Below are 25,244 nucleotides of genomic sequence, written 5' to 3'. Positions count from 1 at the left end.
TGGACACCTCAGGACAAGAGATAAACTCCCGTACATAGTGAAATGTGGGTGTGGTGGATTTTTTTTTTCTACCCCAAACGTACACTAATTATATTTTTTGCACTCTCTCACTAACGCCATGCTGTCATACAAACCTGCTTCTTGCTCACACAGATGATGTAAGTGTGTCGCGGCAGGGAGATGATTGAGATTTGTATTCTCTGCACTCTATAGTCATTCCTGATTGTTTGCTGTCTGTGGCGTGTAAATCACAGCAGAATTACAGCATGAGCTCAGATAACTATAAACACTAAACACTCTATTAAACAGCACAGCTCCTGAAGTGAGCGCAGCATGTTGGCTGATGGCTTCTTCTATATTGTTCAACAGAAAAACTAAGGCGACTGAATTCCATTCGATGGGAGTCGACTTTCTGAAATGTTAGACGCACTACTATCGTTTTGTCTTCACATGCCAAGTTGGCACATAAGGGCTGAGCGTGTGGGCATGTGGGTTTGTGATGACTCAGACCCTTGAGATCATCAGACTAAGATTCAGTCAGCTGGTGTGTAGGACAGTACTGACAGGGCTATTTCTGTGTTCTGTTTGAGGAACGATCTGTATGACCTTTAGCCAGCTTACAGTCTCTCTTATGGTTCTTTTTAAGCTGTATATACAGTGGCCCCAAAAGTATTTGGTCGCTTAAGCCACATTTCAGACATTAAAGTCTGAAATTATAGAACAAAATATTTAAGTAGCATTTAGTATCAGGAATCTGATTCTTGTTTTCATTCATCAAGGATGCATTCTATTGATCAAAAGTAACAGTTAATATATTTGCATTGTTACAAAAGAATTCTGTTTAAAGGGAAATGCTGTTTATTTCAAACTATCTATTCATCAAAGAATCTTGAAAAAATGCGTCAAGGTTTCCACAAATATATTATGTTATATATGTTCTCCTGCTTTCTAATGTACAGATGTGAATTTACTTTTCTATCAGCCTGAGATTTGTTCGTTACACTTTTTGGTGTGAAAGGGCGTTTACATTTGCTATAAATGGAACTTCTCATATTAAAAACAAAGCCCTGCTCATATTTAAAAAGTAATGCCAAAGTAACGTAACACATTACTTTCCATAAAAAGTAACTAAGTAATGTAATTAGTTACTTTTTTAGGGAGTAAAGGCTGATTTATATTTCTGCATTGGACCTATGCCGTAGCCTTGACGCCGTAGGCTAAGTGTCAGTTTTCATTTATACTTCTGCATCGTTGTCCGTGTTGAAGTGCAGAACACACTCAAACCGCTAGTCTGCAGTGTCCACGGACATGTCGCTGGTGTGACCTGCAGTACCACGACAAAAGCCAAAGAAGAAGCAGCTCGTCAACGAAACAAGAGAAGATGGAATTCTTTCAGTGTCCACAAGTACTTGTCTCACGGCAGATCAACATTGTTTGTCATGGACAACTAATGATGTATAATGCTGTGTAGTATAATAAATGATAAGACACTTGTTCTTTGCTTTGCTTTGTTTTATTTTATATAAGAAGGTGTAACATTAAAATACATTTAAGTGCACATAAACATACACAAAACATAAGTACATACGGAGGGAGGGATTCTAGCAGACCAATCTCGGTGCTTGTCGTCCGCGTAGAATTGAGGTGCTGTTAGATTTTTGGAGAGGTGCACATCAGACTACGGTGTACTACACATAGCCTTCGGCATAGGTATGGCGTAGGTTCTACGCAGAAATATAAATCAGGCTTAAACCAATGTTGTAATGCATTACTTTAAAAAAAAAAACTTTCCCCAACACGGTTTTGTAACTGTTTCATACACACACTGGTGTGGCTCTGATCTTGTCTTTATGCTGTTTTGGACCCTCAACCATCTGTTGCGTACGTGTCGAGGTTGCCATAGCAACAGCTTCCTGTAGTTTCTGTTAAAGCTGATTTCAAGTAGCTTCAACACTTTCAGTCCTAACAACTGTGCCAAGTAGTTGGTTGTTGCTTGATTTACCCATTTTTCCCTACACTCTGAAAAATAAAGGTTCATCATTGGCATCTATTGTTCCAAGAAGTACTTTTATTTTCCATGGAACCTTTTCATTCCACAAAAGGTTCTTAATAGTGAAATAAGGTTCTTTAGATTTTTAAAATGTTATTCTATGCCATTTACTGGAACCTTTATTTTTTAAGAGTGTAGTGGTTTAAAGACTATTTTAGGATCTTAAAGTTCAGTACGATCATGGGGATTCACATAAGAATATTATCTGTGAGCTTTCCATAATTTTTTCACCCTCTTCAATCTTAAGCCATGTCATCACTTGCTGACACTTTTTTTCATCCACTAACTTATTTCACCCATCAATCATTATTTTTCCTGTTCCTTGTTTTTTTTTCTTCTGTTTTTGTCCCTCCTGCCCTTTCTTAAATGCTTAATCAAGTGAGTATCTTTGCCCTGGTGAGCATTGTACCCAATCACAGTCAAGTTTGTTGAACGTGTGAATGCAATGGCTAATTCAGAATCTGCTCAATACACCAGAGTTTGTACGTGACTCTTACCGTCTTCTCTCTTTCCTCTCTCTCACTGTCTGTGTGCTACTACTCCTAAAATGCTTTGAAAATGACAAATGCGGATTAATTGTGGAATTTTTTTAAGATTTGGCAAAAAGACGTCGTAGCTCTAGTAGGTCTTATTCCATCTTCTCTCCCTTCAAGCCTTCTTACGCATAAAGACAAGGCTCGTTTCAGATGTAAACCTTGTTGTATGATGTTTTGCATAATTTCTGCATATTATCAAAATGACTAAGTGTAGAACAGGGGCCCTCGGGGTCCACTTTCCTGCAGAGTTTAGCTCCAAACCTAATCAATCACACCTGAACAAACTAATCAAGGTCTTCAGGATGTCTAGAAAGTTACTGGCAGTTGAGATTGATCAAGTGAGAGTTTTGAGTGGAGCTCGAGGGCCAGAGTTGAGAACCCCTGATGTAGAAAGTCGGTAAGATTGAACAAAATAGCTTTTCAGTCACATGTTAAAGAGCAGAAGTAAAACCTAGAATATTTAAAGCTTTTAGATTGTATAATAAAATGAATCACTTCCAAACCAATGTGAAAGTTTTCAAGAAAAACTTTATTAATGTAGGACCTTTACAAATTACTTTAAAAATCATGTATCTGTACAGTATTCTTTTTAAAGAAGAAAATTAGCAGATTTTGGCAAAAGTGGAATTTTTTCAAAACATTGAAGTATCAAAAAGTTATAGAAGTTTAAATGTATTGTAAATAATATGCGCAATATTAATTTAATTTAATTTTATTATAAATATTTTACATAACAGGTTTTACTCTAAAATTGGTATAAAATTAAAGCCTTGTGTCTAAATAAGTTATGTTATAAATTTGAAGTTGATATGAAAAAAATTGAGGTTCCTGTGAGATTTTATTTAGGGCGTCATACCACACACAGCCACTGGGAGTCATCAAAACTATTTTGAATTTTTCTTAATGATTTTTTCTCTAGATTTCTCTGTGAATTTGACTTCTATCTCAAAATAACCACCAAATATGAAATCCTGAGAATCAGACCTTACCAATGATATGTTTGTTGCCAAGATTATAAAACGTTTTGCTTCTAGAAGACCGTAATGCATTATGTTTTATGACACTTGACCCTGCCCACTAAGGGGGAGGTGACCGCCATTAGATTTTAAAGTACCATTTCCATGGTAAAGCAATGTCTGATTTCAAAATGGTTTTTACAGGATGAATCTTGGGCTTCTAAGCTTTCAAATGATATATGATTTATGATGATTACTAAAAGATTTTATAGAGGAAAAAGACAACAACAAAAAAGAGTGCCAAGCGTCCCACAGGTGGGACGGTGACAGTTATGGGGTTAAAGTGTAGACATTTTCTTAACATTAAATTTTCAATTTTATCCTTAAATCTTTTTTCAATTTAAAAGTTGATGTCCATGTTATGTCAAAAACCCATTTTCTATTAGCTTGGATAGAAGCTGACTACATATTGTGATGTATGTCGAGCTTCAGTAGAAATGTTGCCTTTGTTTTTATTCAGCCTCTTGTTCTCACTGAGAGCAGCATGTTCTTTGAAATGTTCGCTGTTTGAGCCCACACCGTTATTGAAACTCACTGAGTGTGTAGCACAGATCTGTTCAGAGTGACCAGTATGATTTGTGATTTAACATTTAAAAGCACTTTCGTGGCAATTACCTCTGCTGTGCCAAGTCAAGCAGACAAGGAAGCCCTGCTCTTTTTCCAGGGAAATATGTTTGTATAATAATTTATATATATAATATACAGTGCCCTCCACACGTATTGAAACAGTAAAGACAAAATTGCTTTCTCTGCTGTGGAGTCAAGACATTTGCAAGTATGATTAAAAGATGGATATGCAACAAAACTACAGAATGTAACATTTTATTATTAGGTCTTTCAACACATACATGTTTTAAAAAAATAAAAAGGACAGCTCTTTTAGAGTTCACGATGTGAGCATAAGTATTGGAACAGTTGAATTTAAGGCAGTTGTAAAAGATTAAAAGCTAATATTTAGTTGCAGATCCCTTGCAGGCAATCAAAGCAGTGAGTCTGCAACCCATAGACATCACCAGACTCTTGGTCTTATGCTTTGAAATGCTTTGCCCCAGCCTTTAATGCAGCCAATTTCAACTGTTGCTTGTTTTGGGGAGGTTCTGTCTTTAGTCTCCACTTCAGATTTAAATCTGGAGATTGATTTGGGAAGACTTTATATTTATTTGCCCTGATAAAGTCCTTGAATGAACTGGTAGGGTGTTTTGGGTCCTTGTCCTGATCAGGGATATGCCAGTATCCAATTTTCATGTTGTGATTAATTGCTTGTGTTTTTATCACGGTATTGAAATTTAGTTTCAAAAAGTTTTCTTATAACAAAAATAACTGAACATTTAAATACAATAAAGCAATACAGAAAAATATTTAAAGTTAAAAGTTGTACACAAATTAAAGTGCAAATGATCTATAAAGACCAATAGGTATCACTTTACAATAAGACCTCATTAGGTAACCTTCGTTAATGCGTTAACATTCACAATGAGCAATAGCTACATTTGCTACAGAAGTTATTAATTCTTGTTAAAAAAAATACAAGTCTTATTTCATGTTAGCTCATTAAATAACACCGTTTCATCTTTAGAATTTAACAACGTGTTATTAAATATTGGAATACCTAATATTAATGAATGTTCAGAAGAATTTTTCATTGGTAGTTTAACTGATGAATTAACTAATTTTAACTAATGAAGCCCTAATGTAAAGTGTGAGCAAACAATAAAGAAACAAAACACTTTCAAACAATATCAAGAGCATGATGAAGTCCAGATTAAAATGTAAAAAAAAGTTTGAAAATAAAGTATTTAACATAAGTATTTAAAGGGATAGTTCACCCAAAAATGAAAATTATGTAATTAATAACTCACCCTCATGTCGTTCCAAACCTGTAAAACCTCCGTCTATCTTTGGAACACAGTTTAAGATATTTTAGATTTAGTCCGAGAGCTCTCAGTCCCTCCATTGAAGCTGTGTGTACGGTATACTGTCCATGTCCAGAAAGGTAAGAAAAACATCATCAAAGTAGTCCATGTGACATCAGAGGGTCAGTTAGAATTTTTTAAAGCATTGGTCCAAAAATAGCAAAAACTAAAACTTTATTCAGCATTGTCTTCTCTTCCAGGTCTCTTGTGAGACCGTTCAAAACACTGCAGTTTAGTGATATACGGTTCGCGAACGAATCATTTGATGTAACTGGATCTTCATGAACCAGTTCACCAAATTGAACTGAATCGTTTTAAACGGTTTGCGTCTCCAATAAGCATTAATCCACAAATGACTCAAGCTGTTAACTTTTTTAATATGGCTGACACTCCCTCTGAGTTCACCTGTTCTTTTGTGCTCGATGTAAAGACATCATTGACGATGATTGCCCTTGATTCAAGCCTTCGGTTTACCCGCGCTCATAACACTAGCACAGAATCAATCACCAAAAGAACTAGTCTGGTTCAGACACTCTGTGTGTCGGTTTGCTTCACGCTGAATCACACATGCGCAGTATCATCAGCTCCTCGGTTCTCGAATCAGACGCGTCTGACAGAAACGGTTCTTGACTCGAGAACGAGTCAATCTTTTGTTCGTTATCTGGCTCAGCTCTGTGTTCATCTTCAGTTGTCTCTTCACAGCAGTTTAGTCAGTGTACTGTTCGAGTAAATGAATTGAAAAACCAATGATATTGGTTTGTTTTAACTCCGAGGGAGTGTCAGCCACATTAAAAAAGTTAAAAGCTTAAGTCATTTGTGGATTAATGCTTATTGGAGATGCGAACCGTTTCAAATGATTCAGTTCGATTTGGTGAACTGGTTCAAGAAGATCCAGTTACATCAATGATTCGTTCGTGAACCGGATATCACTACACTGAAGTGAACACACTCACAACAGACCCGGAAGAGAAGACAATGCTGAATAAAGTCGTAGTTTTTGTTATTTTTGGACCAAAATGTATTTTCGTTGCTTCAAAAAATTCTAACTGACCCTCTGATGTCACATGGACTACTTTGAAGATTTTTTTCTTAGCTTTCTGGACATGGACTGTATACCGTAAAAATGTTTTCAATGGAGGGACAGAAAGCTCTCTGACTAAATCTAAAATATCTTAAACTATGTTCCGAAGATGAACGGAGGTCTTACGGTTTGGAACAACATGAGGGTGAGTTATTACTGACATAATTTTCATTTTTCGGTGAACTATCCCTTTAAGTATTTGGCCCTGTGATAAACACAATAGCGAATCCACAAACTTGAATGGCTTTTTAAATGCATTTTAGAAAGTAGCAGCTGCTTTATTTATGGGGTTTCCAGAGTAAAGGTTGCATTTTCTGCAGTCTAGCGCCATCTGCTGTCAGAGAGTGAATGTGCTTTCATTCAGCATCTCTCATGTGTTCCCTCATGTGCTTCTGATCAGAGAGCACATGTGTCTTTCAAGCTGCATACAGTAGTGTTGTGCATCCTGGTATGTGTGTGTCATCATCACCACAGCAAACAGAAAATTTTGTCTTTACTGTTCCAATACTTCTGGAGGGCATTGTATGTGTGTGTGTGTGTGTGTGTGTGTGTGTATATATGTATGTATGTGTATGTGTATGTGTGTGTGTGTGTGTGTGTGTATGTGTGTGTGTATATATATATATATATGTGTGTGTGTGTATATGTATATATGTATATATATATATGTGTATATGTGTATATATATGTGTATATATATGTGTATATATGTGTATATATATATATATATATATATATATGTATGTGTGTGTGTGTGTGTGTGTGTGTGTGTGTGTGTGTATATATATATATTTATATTCATTCCCAGGGAACACGTTAGGTAAAAAAAAGTTAGCCTGAATGCATTGTAAGTCACTTTGGATAAAAGCGTCTGCTAAATGCATTAATTAATTTAATTTAATATATAAATTGAAAAATATTTCCTTTAGATAGTTTTTAAGTAATAGTGCAGCCTTTTTCATAGATCATGGACTGATTGTGCAGGAATTGTTTAAATGATCATCTTTATTTCCAAGCAAGTTTTTCCACGTATTTACACAGCTGCTTGACACACGACGTATTGAGCGATGCACCTGCTAAATTCATTATAATATTTGGCTTCAGGCTGTGCAGGTGAGCTACAAGAGCTGCAGAACAGGAACAGCTTTAGACAACAGTGAGGGTGTGCTGCATTAGTGCCACATTTACCACTGTACAATGCTGTCATTTGAGGATACAGAAACGACACAATGGCAGAGACAGTGAAGTTTAGCATCGCTCTCTGTCTCTCTTAAATACACACACCCCTCTGTCCTCACCCACTTAATTAAGTGCTAAATGTGTGGTGAGGGTGAGCCGTGGCTATTCATAGAAATGTATTAATAGAGTGATTAAGGGGTAAGGAGGGCAGTGAGAGTGTTGAATGTAATAGGATGAAGAACATTTGCATTTTCACTTGAGAAAATGATGAGTGAAGTACGAGGAAAAGCAGAAATGAAGGTAGTCTGAGGTGTGACTATTACAGAATGTCACACTGATTGTTCAGTTCATCAAGCACCATCTGTGGCCAGTAAATGTTATTACTGGTGTGTATGTGTGTGTGTGTGTGTCTGTTTACTACTCTCTGAACCTCTCGGTACATTTTCTTCAACTCTAGAACTTCACATCTGTCTCACACTATCATACACAGGACTGCTTAAATGGATAGTTCACCCCAAAAAAATTTTTTTTGCTGTTAATTTACTCGCCCGCAGGCCATCCAAGATGTAGGTGAATGTTTTTTTTTTTTTTAAGTCATTAAGACAGTTAAGATGATTTTAGCTGAAATCGTGGTCCTTTGTGATTCATAAAATGCAAGTCAGTGGCTACAGTCACACTGAGAGTCAATGCTCTCAGTGGTAGAGCATTGTGTTAGCAGCGCAAGAGGTTGTGGGTTCAATTCCCAGGGAACATACATCCTGGTAAAAAAAATCAAATAAATGTATAGCCTGAATGCACTGTAAGTTGCTTTGGATAGAAGCGTCTGCTAAATGCATAAATCTAAATATTAAAGTCTTATGAAGCGAATGATCGGTCTACAAGAAAACAAATTGTATTTACAACATTATTATCTGTAACTCATAGCCTCAGGCAAATGGTCAGGAGTGATGTCCGGTTTGCAAATGAATCATTCTTTTGTACTGCTTCTTTTTAGTGATCTAGATGAACCAAAATCGAACTGAAACGGTTCGCTGCTCGAGGTCTACAAGCACAACAGGACATTCCTGACAGTGACTATAATATACCGGCTTATATGTTCCTACAACCTCAATATATCGTCAGGAGGAATATTAATTTGTCTTGCCTGTATATGCTTTTTTTGACTCTCGGTGTGACACTCGAATTTGAGTGACTTTTGATAAGTTCACAATGCAGATACCATATTTTCTAGAACTAGTTCTAAATCAGAAACACATAAAGACACACTGGGATATTATGCTTAGCTTCTCTGTGTCGTTTACCCTTGCTAATCGGTCGCCATTATCTGTAATACCTTAATGGAGAATCCATAGTAGCTGGAGAGGATGGTGTGGGTGAGTCAGAAGTAAGCTTAAGAAAAACATTGATTTTTATTTTAGTGAGTGGATAATTTGCTGTTGTATCTGTTAGTGTTCCTTCGCTGATTAACTCCTAATGAAGGCTTCTGTTAACAAATTTACTGTGTAGTTTATCACTTCAGACAGTGACGCATCTGTTCTGGGCTGCAGGCTTACAGCTAGAGGTGCTGTATGTCCTTTTAAAATGCGTTTTATCTCTCCTGCCGTTTGATCATTGTGATTTACTTTGGCTAAACGCATTACATCTGCTGTCTGGTTATATACACGTGAACAAAAAATGGAGAAACTAAAATTAACTCATAGATGGCCTCTGATCTCTCTATTTCTATTATAACAAGATCCATAGCAGGCCTTGTGTAAACGTTTAAACTGTTGTATGTTTACTGTGTATGTTTGTTATTATCCCCTGTGATCTCATATACATAATCCCGTTTGTATTGTTGCATGAGTATAGATAAGTGTCAGACTCATTCTTCAACAGATCAAAATATGGTCACAGATCAGTTTTGAGCAGATAGATATTTATAAAGGCTGATGACTCTGTCTTCAGTTACATAAATTATGGCTAGATGATATTACTTATCGCGCATGTTAACCACCTGTCATATCTAATAATTGAATGCATACTTGCTGAATAAAAGTAATAGTTTCTTTAAAAAAATTTTGAATGATAGTTTATTATAATATTTATTGCTTGTTGATATTTATTAATACTTATTTAAATGGAAAATCAATTTAAATTGTACCCAAAAGAAAACACAGTAAGGGGACTGAGGGCCACACTTAATAAATCCACCACATGCCAGACACATTTTACAGACAGAGAGAGAGAGAGAGAGAGAGAGAGAGAGAGAGAGAGCGGTAAGGAGAGATACATGGTGGAGGGGTTGAAAAAAACTGAGTGAGGCGCACTTGGTCATGTTTTAAAAAACTGTTTCACATCCAGAACATGATTGAATAAGTTAATCTACTCTGACTTTTTTGTCAGCACTTTAAATGAAGATGGACATGATCACAGAAATGAATGTGGTAGCTCTTTCTTTTCCTCTCTGTTTCCTCTTTGACATGTGCTGTCACAGCAGTGGGTGAAGAGCCCCGCGGTGGAGTTTGTGCCCTGCTTGCGCCGCCTAGCTAGAGATGTTTTGAAAAGACCTGTCTCTCATAATGGACATCAGTGGGGAATTCTTCACCATTATACAATACTGAGGAACAGAAGTGATATTCTTTAAAGTTCAGGAGAATCATACTTGTGTTTTATATTTCTTCTGTGTGGTATTTTATGTCAGGTCATTAAACTCTTATCTGAGCTCTGCGCCTCTTTCTCACTGGCTAGCTCTCTGCAGTCAGCTATGGCAAGCCAATTTTACGTTGTTGTTGTTGTTTTGTTTTTGTAATTAATACCTAGTAATCCAATAGTAAATAGTGTTGTTTTGAATTTTTAGTAATTATTACATTTTCAATAATAGTACTAATTTTAGTACTTCTAATGTGACTAGAAAAAAACTTAGTCAATAGCTAATTATATAGTTAAATATATATTAATTATATACTAGAACTTATTAGCTTATTACCACTCACTGTCCTACTAGTAATTGTAAAATAAAAGTGAGCTGTGGTTCACATATCAGCTCACTTCTGACTAGTATTTTGTTGTTGTTGTTGTTATTGTGACTTACTAGTAACTACCACAATAGTTTTACATAGATACTGGTACTTGTACATGAGACGTATATGCTTAGCTTATCTATCTATCTATCTATCTATCTATCTATCTATCTATCTATCTACGTCTAGTCGGAATGGCTACTTCAGGTTTCGTAAAAAATCCTACTAAGATGATTTTTGTATAAAATTTGTCTTGCTACTAATGCCGCGTTTCCACCGAAAATTACCCGGAACATTTGTACCAGGAACTTTTTTCCCCAGGAACTTTTTCCCCCCAGACCCGTTGCTTTCTGTGTTTCTACCGTGGTCTAAAGTACCGGGAAGATTAGGCTAATTGTCTGGTGATGTAGGTCTGTGCGCATTTCTCAATATAAAGTACGCAGATTTTTTCTGTTCCTTTATTAAGGCTCATATCATGCCAAGCTTTCAACTGTGCTTTAAAAATGTATAATTCGGTTTTTTTCTCTTATGACAAATCTTACCATAAGGAATATTATTTAATTAATCTGCTTCTTTTGTAAGCTAAATTTAGTATTCATAAATGTACATTTGGAGGAAATAAGCCTTTATTTTTAATTTTTATTTTTTTTGCATTTTGCAATACCTAAATACAATATTGGGGCTGAAAAATAAGAAAGCTGCAAAATGCGTTTCAATCTGTAAACATTTTCAAATCTTTGTTTAACTTTTAAATTTGTCTCTGATTATGTATATGAATTTTTATGTCTGTTTATTTTCTTTACTTTTTTTACCCCCTGACTGCAGTTGTAATTCCTAAAAGTAAAAAAAAATAAAAAAGTACGCTGATTTTGGACTTGCATCCTTGGTGTTTGCGCATTCGACTGGGGAGTGTGATGCCTGCGATGACGCAAATGCAGTAATTCTGCAAACAGCTGCATAACGTTACTTGATAACATCAGTCAGCGCGCCTTGGGTACTGCAATTTTCCTCACTGTATATTTACAATAAAACGAAAAAGGATATGAAATACCAGTGCCTCCTTTCATTTTCATTTAAACATAATAATAGCAGCAGAAATGTACTTAGATCAGGGAAATGTGTAAATATATACAGCCACTGAAACGGAATATTATATAAATTTGACTTTCTTTATTTTCACTTTAACATATAGATCATTTGAATACAGACCAAAGATTGCCAGTTAGATTTACCCAAAACTAATTATATCTTCTGTTTAACTACTAAAGAGACATCAGAGCCAGCGGCACATATCAGAAGGTCTAGCCGAGGTGAGGCTGCTCTCGGCGGATACATGATCACTGACCTCCTGCTGATCGCGTGGAGCTGACCGTCTCTGAAATCAGTGAAACACATTTTTAAACAGGCACTGTCTTTATGAATAAACCACAGATTTGAGTTTTAAACAACTACATTCTCGACTGAAATACTTTTAAAATTACATTTCATGACACAGTAACAGTAATATTTTGAAAATGATCTGAATAAATGGTGGTTGAAATCACAATGCTGCGTAAACTCAACCAATCAGGATGTTTAGCGCCCAAGTCCCGCCCCCGAAAGTTCTGTACTTTGAAAAAGTACTACCTCGCCAGCAGGGACTTTCTAAGGGGCATTTTTTTTACCCGGAACTTTATTTAGTTCCTGGTTTCTGCGGTGGAAACACACCGAGTACCGGCCCAAAGTCCCTAGTTCCTGGGAAAAAGTTCCTGCGGTGGAAACGCGGCTTAAGAAAAGTTCAGTATATACTAGTAACTGTTTGAATAGTTAATAACTTAACAGTGAATACTAGTAGGCTACTAATTAAATGCTACTAGTACAACTATAGAAACCAATAAAATACACTGAACAAAATTATAAACGCAACACCTTTGTTTTTGCCCCCATTTTTCATTAGCTAAACTCAGATCTAAGACTTTTTCTATTTACACTAAAGTCCTATTTCCCTCAAATATTGTTCACAAATCTGTCTAAATCTGTGTTAGTGAGCACTCCTCCTTTGCCAAGATAATCCATCCACCTGACAGGTGTGGCATATCAAGATGCTGATTAGACAGCATGATTATTGCACAGGTGTGCCTTAGGCTGACCACAATTAAAGGTCACTCTAAAATGTGCAGTTTTATCACACAGCACAATGCCACAGATGTCACAAGTTTTGAGGGAGTGTGCACTTAACATGCTGACTGCAGGAATGTCACCAGAGCTGTTACCCGTGAATTGAATGTTAATTTCTCTTCCATAAGCTGTCTCCAAAGACGTTTCAGAGAATTTGGCCGGCCTCACAAACACAGACAACATGTAACCACACCAGCCCAGGACCTCCACATCCAGCATCTTTACCTCCAAGATCGTCTGAAACCAGCCACCCGGACAGCTGCTGCAACAATCAGTTTGCATAACCAAAGAATTTCTGCACAAATTGTCAGCGTGTATGGCATTGTGTGGGTGAACGGTTTGCTGATGCAGTGTTCATTTCGTCAACGAAGACGACGATGAAAAATATTTGTTAACAAACATTTTTTCTGTGTCTAAGACGAGACGTTGACGAGCTAAAAATAATATCTGATGACGAAATTATGACGAAATTTATGCTGCGTCTTCGTTAACAAGACGAGACTGGACTATAATGTTATTTGAGGACTACCGGATATTCACAATGCATCCTATAGGCTATTGTCCTTCAAAATGTGCGTCCCTGTCATTGGATCGGATAAGGGCCGTTTGCATATCTGGTCAGTATTGAAGCCGCAGTGGATGGATAGACTAATAAAAAGCGAACTAGTGATCTGAAACAATGGCCTCAGCACCCAAAGGGTTAGGGATAAGGTAACTAGACATCCCGTTTTTCCCATAACTTAAAGTTAGTGAAGGCGAGATAGGCGGAATCACGCTGATAAGTGCTTTCTCTCTCTCTTGCACGCACGCTTCACTTCATCAGTTCTCATATGCAGTGCTCGATCATTTCTCAGCGCTCAAAAACACACACAGGAGTCCACATGTTTATTGTGTAGAGTATCTCACGTAAATACAGTAAGTTATGGATTAAGTGAATGTGAACAGCTGTGTGAAAACTGGACGTGTGTCAGTATTTCATGCATGCCTTCTGTCTTAAAAGGACAGCATTCCAAATTAAATACCTATCTGTCATTAATGTTAACCAACAAAAGATGTTTAAAAAAATGTATACATGTTAAGTAAAACCTACAGTATCTGAAAAATGAGTTTAATTTGTATCTCTATTAATTTGTATATATATATATATATATATATAAAGTTGCTCCTTTTTCACTTCTGTTAAAGGGATAGTTCACCCAGAAATTAAAATTTTCTTAATTTAGTCAGGATTTTCCAAATTCAGTCCTTGATTCAAATTTCTCATAAGCTTAATTGATTTGGTTTAAAGAGAGAAGAATTAATTATTATTTTCATTTGAAAACTACATATAAAATAACTACCAAAATAAATTTTGGTAACTACAGTTTGGCTAAAACTATTGACTAAAAGTAGTGACTAAAAGTTGACTAAAATGCGATGACTTTTCGTCGACTAAAACTATGAAAGACTCAAATGACTAAAATGTGACTAAGAATATTAAGCATTTTCATTTACATTTACATTTATTCATTTAGCTGACGCTTTTATCTAAAGCGTCTTATAATTGCTATATATGTCATAGCTCGCACGCCTCTGGAGCAACTAGGGGTTAAGTGTCTTGCTCAGGGACACATTGGTGTCTCACAGTGGATTCGACACGGGTCTCTCACACCAAAGGCATGTGTCTTATCCACTGCGCTAACACTACCCCTATTTTCGTCTCAAGACTACGACTAAGACTAAATCAAAAATGCCTGCCAAAATTAACTCTGTGCTGATGTCAACGTTGTGGATCGAGTAGCCCGTGGTGGTGGTGGGGTAATGATATGGGCAGACACATGTTATGGACAACAAACACAGGTGCATTTTATTGATGACATTTTGAATGCAAAGAGATACCGTGACGAGATCCTGAGGCCCATTGTTGTGCCATTCATCCAAGGCCATCACCTGATGTTGCAGCATGACAATGCATGGCCCCATGTTGCAAGGATCTGTACACAATTCCTGGAAGCAGAAAACATCCCAGTTCTTGCATGGCCAGCATACTCACCGGACATGTCACCCATTGAGCATGTATTGGATGCTCTGGATTGGCGTATACGACAGCGTTTTCCAATTCCTGCCAGCAACTTCGCACAGCCATTGAAGAGGAGTGGACCAACATTCCACAGATCACAATCTGATCAACTCTATGCGAAGGAGATGTGTTGTACTGCGTGAGGCATTTGGTGGTCACACCAGATACTGACCGGTTTTCAGACCCCCCAATACAGTAAAAATGCACATTTTAGAGTGGCATTTTATTGTGACCAGCCTAAGGCACACATGTGCAATAATCACAGTCTTATCCGCATCTAGATATGCTACATCAGTGAGGTCGAATTATCTCGGCAAAGGAGAAGTGCTCACTAACACAGATTTAGACCAATTGGTGAACAATATTTAAGATAAATATTTATGAGAAATAGTCTTAGATTTTTTAATTCAGCTCATGAAAAAGGGGGGCAAAAACAAAAGTGTTGCATTTATAATTTTGTTCAGTGTATATACTACTTAGAAGTAGTTGATACCTGAAGCACAGAACCCCATATGTAACATATGTACTACAGGTTTACTAAATAGATATTACAGGGCTTTATTGGGTTTTTGTAGTTATTAAAAAATAAGTACTATTAACCTACAATATAGTAGTTAAGTGATGAATGATACAGCGGCTTGCCATAGTCAGACTGCATTCAAACAAGGTGGCACTATAGCTGAACATCCAGTGCTCTAACTGCGCATGCCTCTACCTTGCACTGACCGGACGCGACGGTGCCTATTTTTTTTCCTCCCTTCCATCATCATCATCATCCCTCTCTCTTTCTCAGGAGATGATGCACGGCTCAGGCACACCTGCTTTTCACCTCTCAGCTCAGGCTTAATTGTCATTCCTCCAGGTTTTCCGTCAACCTTCCCTGCGGCATTCAGACAGCTGCCTTAATCAGAGAAGCACTGCCTTCTGATCCTCCTCTTTATTTTCCTCTTCCTCCTCCCTGCTCTCGGTGAGGGCTGCCGGGGATGGAAGCCCGCGCTGGTCGCCTCTTCATGGACTCGCTCTCGACGGCTCTTCTCATCCGCGCTGTGTCTCAGAGGTGCTGACTGGAAAAAAAAACATGCCGTTGAAATGGAAAAGCGGTTCGCCCGTCAGCTGGAAATTTCCCGTGCCCGTGCTTAAAGCGTCCAGGTCCTCCCCACTCTCGCCAGCATACATGTAAGTAGCTGTATATTTAACGCGTGGAAGTGCGTGTTTAAAATGTCACAATCACTAACTGAGGGCGCGTGAAGTGTGTTTATCTTCCGTCTTTGGTCGTTCATTAAGGATGCTGCTGCTGTGATTGTTTCGGGGTCTGTGTCGCCTGCCTTCGTTTCTCTGTAACCTAATTGTGAACGTTTAGAGAGGTCTCGAGACACATTTTATAACGTTTAGCGTGCTTCCGCGCGCCGCCTAGTTTTCTGAATCCACAGAGAATTTTCATTTGCTTTCTCTACTCTCTCTGAGTCTTTCTCACGGCTCTGTTTATATGAGCTCTAGTACGCACCGGGCCGAGATAACAGCCAGCGAAACGGGCTTTTGTCTTCGCGTGCGGTGCGCCCTGGATTCTTTCGCTTGTGGGGTGGGGGGCCCGGGGCCGGTGGGCTGCTGGAGGTGCAGCACTGATGCTGGGTGAGACACGGTACATGACCGCTGGCGCGATTAACACACCAGACCAGTGCACGACTAACTTCAAATATGTGCTAGAAAAGCAGCAGTGTCTTTAACATGATCTTCTATGGATCAGCGCGCACTAGATGCTGTACATCAGTGTCCAGATGAAACAAACCCTTTAAGATAACCTTTTATTTCTTGAAAAGATAATTGTCAAAGCCCTTTTATTATTGTAGATAATACAAAATACCAGTGCATCACCAAGCCACTGAATTTAATGATATATAATGATATATAATATATATAGATAATATAAAAAATATTTGTTTGTTGACCTTTTCTCAACAGCCATGTAAATAAAGGATTTAACTTATTATATGCTTTTGTATATCTTGTTCAAGATTATCATGTGTTCTATCATGTATTAATTTAATATATAAAAAAAATACTTGTAAAGTGCTTTTCACATTACATATAATTTCAAATCAGATACAGAAAATGCATGTTTTAAATGTTACAATCAAAATGCCAGAGGTGACTGAGTCATGTGAAGTGATTTTGTTCTCATGAAGTCATGAAGGGGAGAAAGCTATCATCCATCCTCTGGCAACAAAGTAAAAGTTCATATGGCAAAAATATACAACTTTAAAGTATTGCATGTTATGTGGTTAAAGTCATGTATTGAATTAGACAAAAAAATACTGTCCTTCTACACATTAAGAAAATGATTATGCTTGTGATTGTAATGTAATAATTTGGCAGTTTTGAAAGTCTATCCTAATAGTGTGATCTATACACTGACTGTACTGCTATTTATCTCTTTTTTTATTATTATTATTGGTTTTAGATCTTAATTTTCCTCCGGCACAACAAAGTTGAAACCATGACCAGCTGTTTGCATGAGTGATTTGAGAGTTAACTGTGAAGCGAGAGTTTAAGGCACTGATCTGTCTTGATAATCATGGGTTATATCCATCTTCATTTGAAAGTGGTTGTGCTAGTTCAGTTCAATTCAAGTTAAAGGCTGGATCTGAGAAAATGCCTTGGTTGTCTCTTTTGTTTTGTTAATAGTTTCTGTCTTTCTTAGTTTCTCCAGCCATAACTCCATTGTGCATATACAGTCCTCATACATTTCCCCTTGAGAATCAATAAACTATGTTTATGTATATATCTCTACTCCGATTTAAGGTTCGGAGTTGTGGATTATAGTGTTGAGTTCCTGACCCTGCTGTGGCCCCTCCCAGTCCAATTTTGCCCAGTAAAAACAAAGTCTATTTTTGCTGCTTTGGCTGTGTGTTGTGTGTGTGTGTGTGATTACAGGGTGAGCTGTGGTCTCTGTATTTCTTAATGGGAGGAGAGATGCCTCTTGGACACATGAATCATTCTCTTATTTGTGTGTGTGTTTTGAGACAGAAAATATTGAACAACAGGATGTTTTTGCCGGCTGCTAAAAAATAGAACTAGGGAGAGATTGCACATTCACACCAAAGATGAACTATAAAGTTTCAATAATCGCTTAATTCTGTAAGAATAGAGAAGGCACACCACAACTATAACTAGTCCTCTAGTGAGGATTTCACACTCAGTAGGGCAGGGGAGAGGTATCCATTCTCAATAAAATACTTCCACAATAAGTTTATATAATCATTTTAAATGGACTGAGTAAGAACAAGCATGCATCACCACAAAACACAAGCACAGAGTCCTTATGACCCATTCAAGAATTCTTATAGTTGTGACTCGAAGGATTCTTGGGATTCAGCTTAAAGGAGTGATGAGGAGTGACAGTCGGAGAGCTTCTGCCGCAGGGGGGAAGAGAATGACGCATGCATGGGTGTGTGTTTGTGTTGGCAGGTGAAGACTGTAGACAGTCATAACAGATCTAATGTCCTGCTCATCTGCTGCTAAAAGGACCTTGGCCTTGACCTTGGTTTACATTATGATGATGAAAGTTTAACCTGACAATTTTGGTAGCAGGGTCATCCAGGAAATTCAGGGTGTGTTTGTTTTGCTGCCAGCACTTGTCTAATGTGCTTTGGTCTCCTGTGAAGACCATGTCAAATGCACAGAAATGTTGACAGGAACAGACAGCAGTTCATCCTTTTCACATTCACCTTTCACGATGGATTCTCTCTGTTTTGGCGTTTCTTTTCTGCCCTGTGATTTCAGATGAAAGGATGGGATGGGTCAGACTTCCTGCTGCTGCAGATCTAGAGAAGGCTGCTTTATTAATTTTTATGTTTTTTGATTTTTGTACAGTAACTTTCAGTCAAAATTCAGTTTGGAGTCCACCAGCTGTTTTTTTTTTTTTTTCTTTTAAAGATAAAAGCTGTTTCAAGATAGAATAAAAAAAAATGACAGTTTCTTCCACACTGAACTGAAAGTAGGGACCTCATCCTGCATGCTGAGTGTTGTTGCTGTAAAATCAAATTTATTAATATTAAAAATTATTCCAGTACATAAGATTATCATAGGATATTGCTTGTTTTATATCAAATATTTATTTTTACAGATGTTAAAATGTTTTTCCACACTTTGTTTGAATGTTAAAGAGCATCACAAAGTGTCAGTGTTCTTATTATTTGGTTTGCTCTGGGTGTGAGTTCACAGAAATTTAATTTCATGTTGTAATTAAATAATTTAAGCACATGCCAAACACTTGGGCATAGTGCTATATCTTTTTTCACCAAAATGTGTGCATTTGTTTAACTTCAGAACAAATTTCCCTTATCTATAAGTGAAAGTTTGTATTTTGATCGGTGTTGAGGACTCTTGAGTATTAATGTAGTGGATTACCGTTCCAGAGTATATTTATTACAGACAGACTGTGGGTAGCGGTTTAGATCATGTGACCTCACCAGCTCCCACGTGCCACACAGAATGACATGTGAGCAGGGTCCAGAGTTAACCACACCTGCCAACGGTGGGTGATTTGAGAAAATGTACAGCTCATGAATATTTTTACGGGACATGAAACTCTATAAAGTATTATTTTAAGAAGTAGCAATTATAACCGTGGCATTATATACACCTCCATTTAAAAGTTTGGTGTCATTAATATTTTAATTAATACTTCTGTTAAGCAAGGAAGCATTAATTTTAGGGATGGGACGATAACCGGTTTTATTGATAACCGTGATAAAATGTGCTGAAGGTTAGTAATATCGTTTAAAAATGAATTATCATTAAAACCGTGTTTGATTATCGCGGTTTTAATAACTCACTATTAAATCATGTCCAGCCAGCAACAGTCTGACGCAAGCGCAGCGCACAATGTTTTTTTTCGAGAAGGAATGGCGAAAGTCAGTGACTTTTCTATGCTTTTCTATGCTTCTTCACTTTTCATTGTAAGGAAGGAAATGCCACAGAATTTAATCTTTCTTTAAATTAAGTGCATAGAGTTGCTTGTTTTATTAGTTGTTTGTTGATTATTAAATATAAAACTTGCTGAAATGTTTTCAGTGTGAGCATCAACTATTTTTGAACACTTTCATCTCGTTTCAACAAAACCGTGATAATATTGATAATCGTGATAATTTTAGTCACTATAATCGTGATATTAAATTTTCATACTGTCCCATCCCTAATTAATTTGATCAAAAGTGACCAGAAAGACATTTGTTACAAAGGATCCATATAGATATAAGGATATATGTTTCATATACATGCTGTTTTTTATTTATTTATTATTAATGTTATTGATATATAATATATAAATACAGTTTCATAACTTTTAGGTAATGTTAATGGCACACAGTTGCAATTGCTTTTGGCCGGTGAGTTAAAATTAATTTCAGGCCCTGCAGTTCTTAATAAAGCTCTATACCAGCCAAATGTTGAGTAACTCCCAATCCCAAAGCCAATTTTAACTTTCAGTTGGCACTTGGTAAGTGTTAATTTTGGACACTGCATGTGATTTGTAGGAATAGGTGTTGTGAAAGGATGAGGATGTTTGGTAAGAAGAACATTGTGTGAAGGTGAAGTTGTGGAAAGGAAATGGAATAAATGCTGTGCAAAATGGGAAGGAGAAAAAGAAATTAAATTGAAAAAGAAAGCATGGTCCAATATCTTGCTGCTTTTTAGCTTTAGTTTACTGTAATCAACTCAGATCCAGGAGCTTTTCTGCAGTTCAATTAGCATTGTATTTTTTGAGTAGTGTTTTTATATATTATGTGTAAATGCAGTAATGCTGATATATTTGGCTGATATGTGACCCTGGACCACAACACCAGTCTTAAGTTTTACACATCATCCGAAAGCTGAAGAAATATGCTTTCCATTGATGTATGGACAATATCTCGCCGAGATACAACAATTTGAATATCTGGAATCTGAGGGTGCAAAAAAATCTAAATACTGAGAAAATTGCCTTTAAATTTGTTCAAGTGAGTTCTTAGCAATGTATATTACTGATCAAAAATTAAGTTTTGACATATTTAAAGTAGAAAATTTACAAAATCTCTTAATGTAACCTGATCTTTACTCAATATCCTAATGATTTATGGCATAGAAGAAAAATGTATAATTTTGACAATGTTTTTTGCAAAAAAATATAGACCAGCGACTTAAGACTGGTTTTGTAGTCCAGGGTCACAAATAAAATTATTTTGTAAGGTTATAGTATTTATAAATCCATTATTTATAACCTCGAGTCAGTCACTCCTTCACATAAATTCACAAGAACTGAATAGATGATCATTTCTGATTCTGATCGTAAAACAGATGCAGAACTTCTGCAGCAGATGGCTTGTGTTCATCTCACTGCATGTGTGATTAAAAATAATGCATAGCTCCTTTGAACCCAGTTTAAGGTCGGAACAATTCATAATCGCAGCAGCTGGACGTCCCTGAGTGGTCATGTGATGACGGATAAAAACAGCAGCACGTGTGATCTATTGAGTTGGCCTCATGTTTACCAATGCCATGCTGCAAATGCTGACTCGTTTTGCAATTAATAAGCATATTGTTTCACTGAAAAATGATTGAAGTGTTATAAACACAGATTTAGGTTCTGTTTAAATGTGAATCACATTGTTGAAGAAATGGTGAGCAGCCCTTGGTCAAGTACAGAGCGGATATTCTGAAATTCGACTGTAATTGCTATCATATATTCATGTGTTTGAATCAAAGATTTCATGCTAACTTAAAAAAAAAGAGGCAAAGAGATGAATGCTGCTTTTCTCTCTCAATAACTAATGGAAACAACTCAACCTGTTATTTGACTACAGAAAGGTCTGTACAGCATTATGGGAGTGGAAACAGGCACAAACAAATGCACTGGGCACGCTTCTGCTCACACTTGTCCGTAAGGGGCCTTTATGCACAATGTAAAAGGGCAGCTGTGAGATGCTTGTTTATAGTTTGGGGAAATTAAGTGAAAAATGTCAAGCCGTGGGGATCTCAGTTTTTCCCACTTGGGTACATTGTTAGGTTGTTTTTGTTTATTGCATGACGTTTGTGCTGTATGGTTCTATTTAGTGACTGTGAATTCAGCTCTGTTTACACTGATCTGAAATCAACCTTACCATTTGTTCACAAGTGTCAGAAATATTTCATAAGTTCTGATTTTTATTTATTAATATACATTTTAGTTGAATTTAGTTTTCTAATGAATGCTTCAATTTATTTACATTGGATTTCTCCATTCAGGAAAAGAATTCTATATAATTAATGAAATTGCTGCATTTGTTTATGATGTTATATGCATTGTTAGGCCTGGAATAGAATATTTGGAAAATACATCAGATATATTTGTTTAAAAACACTACAAAGGGCTTTATGAAGAAATACATACTTTCAGTAAGGATGCTTTAAATTGACCAGAAATGGCTTTTTAATTTTCTTTTATTAGATTTTTCTAACAATATAAGAACATTCATTGTATGGCAAAATTATAATGGGGGTCAATTATTTGGGGACTTAAAAAACAAAATAAAATACTTATTCTCATTCATTTTGACATTCACCATTTTTGATGCTGATTCCAATGGAGAGCAATTTATGAATTTGACTACAACAAAAAAACATGGTCAATGGAAGTATTTTACTTTTAAAATGTGTATATTTTGCTGTTCTCTTCATGTGCATAATTTGGACTATTTTCTTCCTCCTCAATTTTGAAAAGAGTCTTGTTGCCCGATGTGCTTGTTTGATCTTGTTGTTTGGTGTTTATCTGTCAGTATCTGAGTCTCTGTATCATCACCCTTTCAATCAACACTCCAATCTATAAAATCTGTTTGTGTGCATCACCGAGCAAATCTGAGTTGCCATGTGAGTCATGCACACCCTGGCATGAAATCGGGAGGATTCTTTTGGAATTTCAGTATGCATTAAAACAATGCAAAAAAACCCTCCACATTTCTGCCCACAAATGACACACTCCTACATGCACTTTTACTCCAGTAGTGTGAATCCATACACACTCTCCTACACTACATGATAAAATGAGTGGCAAATTAGTCACATTATTCATCGACAAAATGATGTCAGTAATGTGTAATCAGATGTTCACTCACTGGAAGTACAGTGTGTAGACGGTGGTACAGTAGTCCCACCACAGATGGACAACTTCAGCAAGGACACATTACATTGATCAAAAGTAACAGGAAATACTTTTAAATTGTTACAAAAAATTAGATTCAAATTAATGCTGTTCTTTTGAACTTTCTATTCATCAAAGAATGCTAAAAAATATATATTCATGGTTGGAAAATATAAAGCAACTATTGTTTTTAACTTTGAGCACCAAATCAACATATTAGAATGATTTCTGAAGGATCATGAAGACCGAAAGACTGGAATAATGATTGTTAAAAATTTAGCTTTGCGGTCACCGTAATAAGTTGAATTTTAAATTGTAATAATATTACACGTCATTTCTATTCTTTCTGTATTTGAGCAAATAAATGCAGCCTTGTTGAGCATAAAATACTTTCTTGAAAACGTCTTTTAAAAGTCTTACTGGCCCCCCAATTTTGACCAGTTGTGTAAGTGCCTCGGCAAAAATCTGAGCTTCACAACTTGACCTTGAAACTCGTTTGCCTGTTAGGCCTCCATTGTAAGTGCATTACTGCATTTCCTGTTCTTATAACCTGAGGGAAGAGTTGACGTGAAATCCTGATGTAATTGTCAACATGACATGGCTATATGCTGTCGAAAGAGCTTAAGCTGTTCCTGGAAAATTCCTGTAACCCTTTCCTCAAGATATCGACACGTTGATCTCACATTGCACCAGTTTGAACATCAAAAGTCAAAGTCTTGAATCTGCAGGTATATGTCTTCTCCCTCAAGCCTTCTGTCCTAGATTTAACGTCGTCCTTCACTATAATGTCTTTTTAGGAAGAACAGTTTAGAAAGGGCAGAACAGAATGCCAGTATATATTTAGCTGCAAAAACACGTTTTATATCAAATATCAAACCATTAGATCTCTCTCTTTCTCTCTTTCTCTCTTTCTCTCTTTCTCTCTTTCTCTCTTTCTCTCTCTCTCTCTCTCTCTCTCTCTCTCTATTTTTACCCATTTGCTAATGTTTGATGTGTCATTATCAGACAGACCTCAGGTGGGTTTGTAATTCTCCTCTGCGAGGAGTGAATGCCCAGGGTGACTGAACCGATCTGCAGAAATCTGATCTGAATCAGGAGAAAAAGAGAGCAGAACTGTGTGTGTGTGCGTGTGCGTGTGCGTGTGCTCAAATCCTAATTAACAGGCAGGGATCTCGTCCAGGAGAGTTGAAAAGGATGTTAGTTAAAGCAGAATATGTCGAGGTCCATGTGTATGACAGGCCAGCTGTTCTCCCATCTCATTCAGCTCTGTTCTTCCTGTTCTCCATAATACAGAATTATTAAAGAATCCTGTTAAAGCTAATGCTCTTTTGCTTGCCCTTCTTCTTGTTTTATCTCTCTGTCCATCCATCTGTATCTCTTTCACTCTTTGCCATTGCATATCAAGTTGTCTTCATCAAGCTGATTTGCTTCACTACAATCATCATCAAATTGGTCAGAAATTTAGAGGCTCGGATCAATTGAAACTCCTTAATTGAATGTATACCCTCGTGATTTCTCACTCTCTGTCAGTGCAGTACTTTAGTTTGTCGATTGACACTTGTCACCTCATGCTGCGTGTGTTTCCATGTTTTATGGGAATGTGCATGTATTTAGTGACGCTATATCTCTCGTTGTTTTTGGCAGCCACCAGCACTCATTTGTGGTGTGGACCACCCACTCTCTGCTTGCTGCATCTCCAACCTATCACCTGACAGGGTAATGCACCAATCAGCTGCCTGTGCTTTGTGTCATGTGACTGTACCTGCCATTTTTGGCCTCCCCTCTTTTCATTTGACCTGCTCATAGTGACCCTGACCTACTTGACCCATCCTCTAGAGCTCAGTTGAGTTGTGAATCCTCTTTGTTCCTTCTTCACAATTCTATGTTAACACTTGGGTCATGATACAGAAAATATTATTGTTCTTGGTTGCAAAAGAGTGCAACAGTGCCTGTCTACTTTTTCAGCAGTTTTGGTACGGACTGTGTACTGTATTATTCCCATTCATTTTTCCCATAGGTATTTTTAAAAAGTCTTTGTTAAAGATAAGCCATGATATATCGCGATATATCCATGTACTGTGTGTGTGTGTGTGGGCACT

General features: G+C 36.9%; 1 protein-coding gene across 3 annotated transcripts in view; it reads left to right on the top strand.

The window, feature by feature from the left end:
* Nucleotides 1-25,244, top strand: part of LOC132139554 (kelch-like protein 13) — a 51,100-nt gene that overhangs the window by 7,640 nt on the left and 18,216 nt on the right. Inside the window, exon 1 of one of the 3 annotated variants that reach the window (XM_059547994.1) lies at nucleotides 15,759-16,169. The exons of the other annotated variants lie outside the window; for them this stretch is intronic. Within the exon in view, the coding sequence (XP_059403977.1) occupies nucleotides 16,072-16,169 (98 nt within the window). The 5' untranslated portion in view covers nucleotides 15,759-16,071. Of the gene's footprint in view, nucleotides 1-15,758; nucleotides 16,170-25,244 lie in introns of those variants that run through there. 3 annotated transcript variants of the gene reach the window in all.

Source organism: Carassius carassius, chromosome 4 (assembly GCF_963082965.1).
Source record: "Carassius carassius chromosome 4, fCarCar2.1, whole genome shotgun sequence".
NCBI classification, from domain to species: Eukaryota; Metazoa; Chordata; class Actinopteri; order Cypriniformes; family Cyprinidae; genus Carassius; species Carassius carassius.
This window is presented reverse-complemented; position numbering and strand designations above follow the sequence as displayed.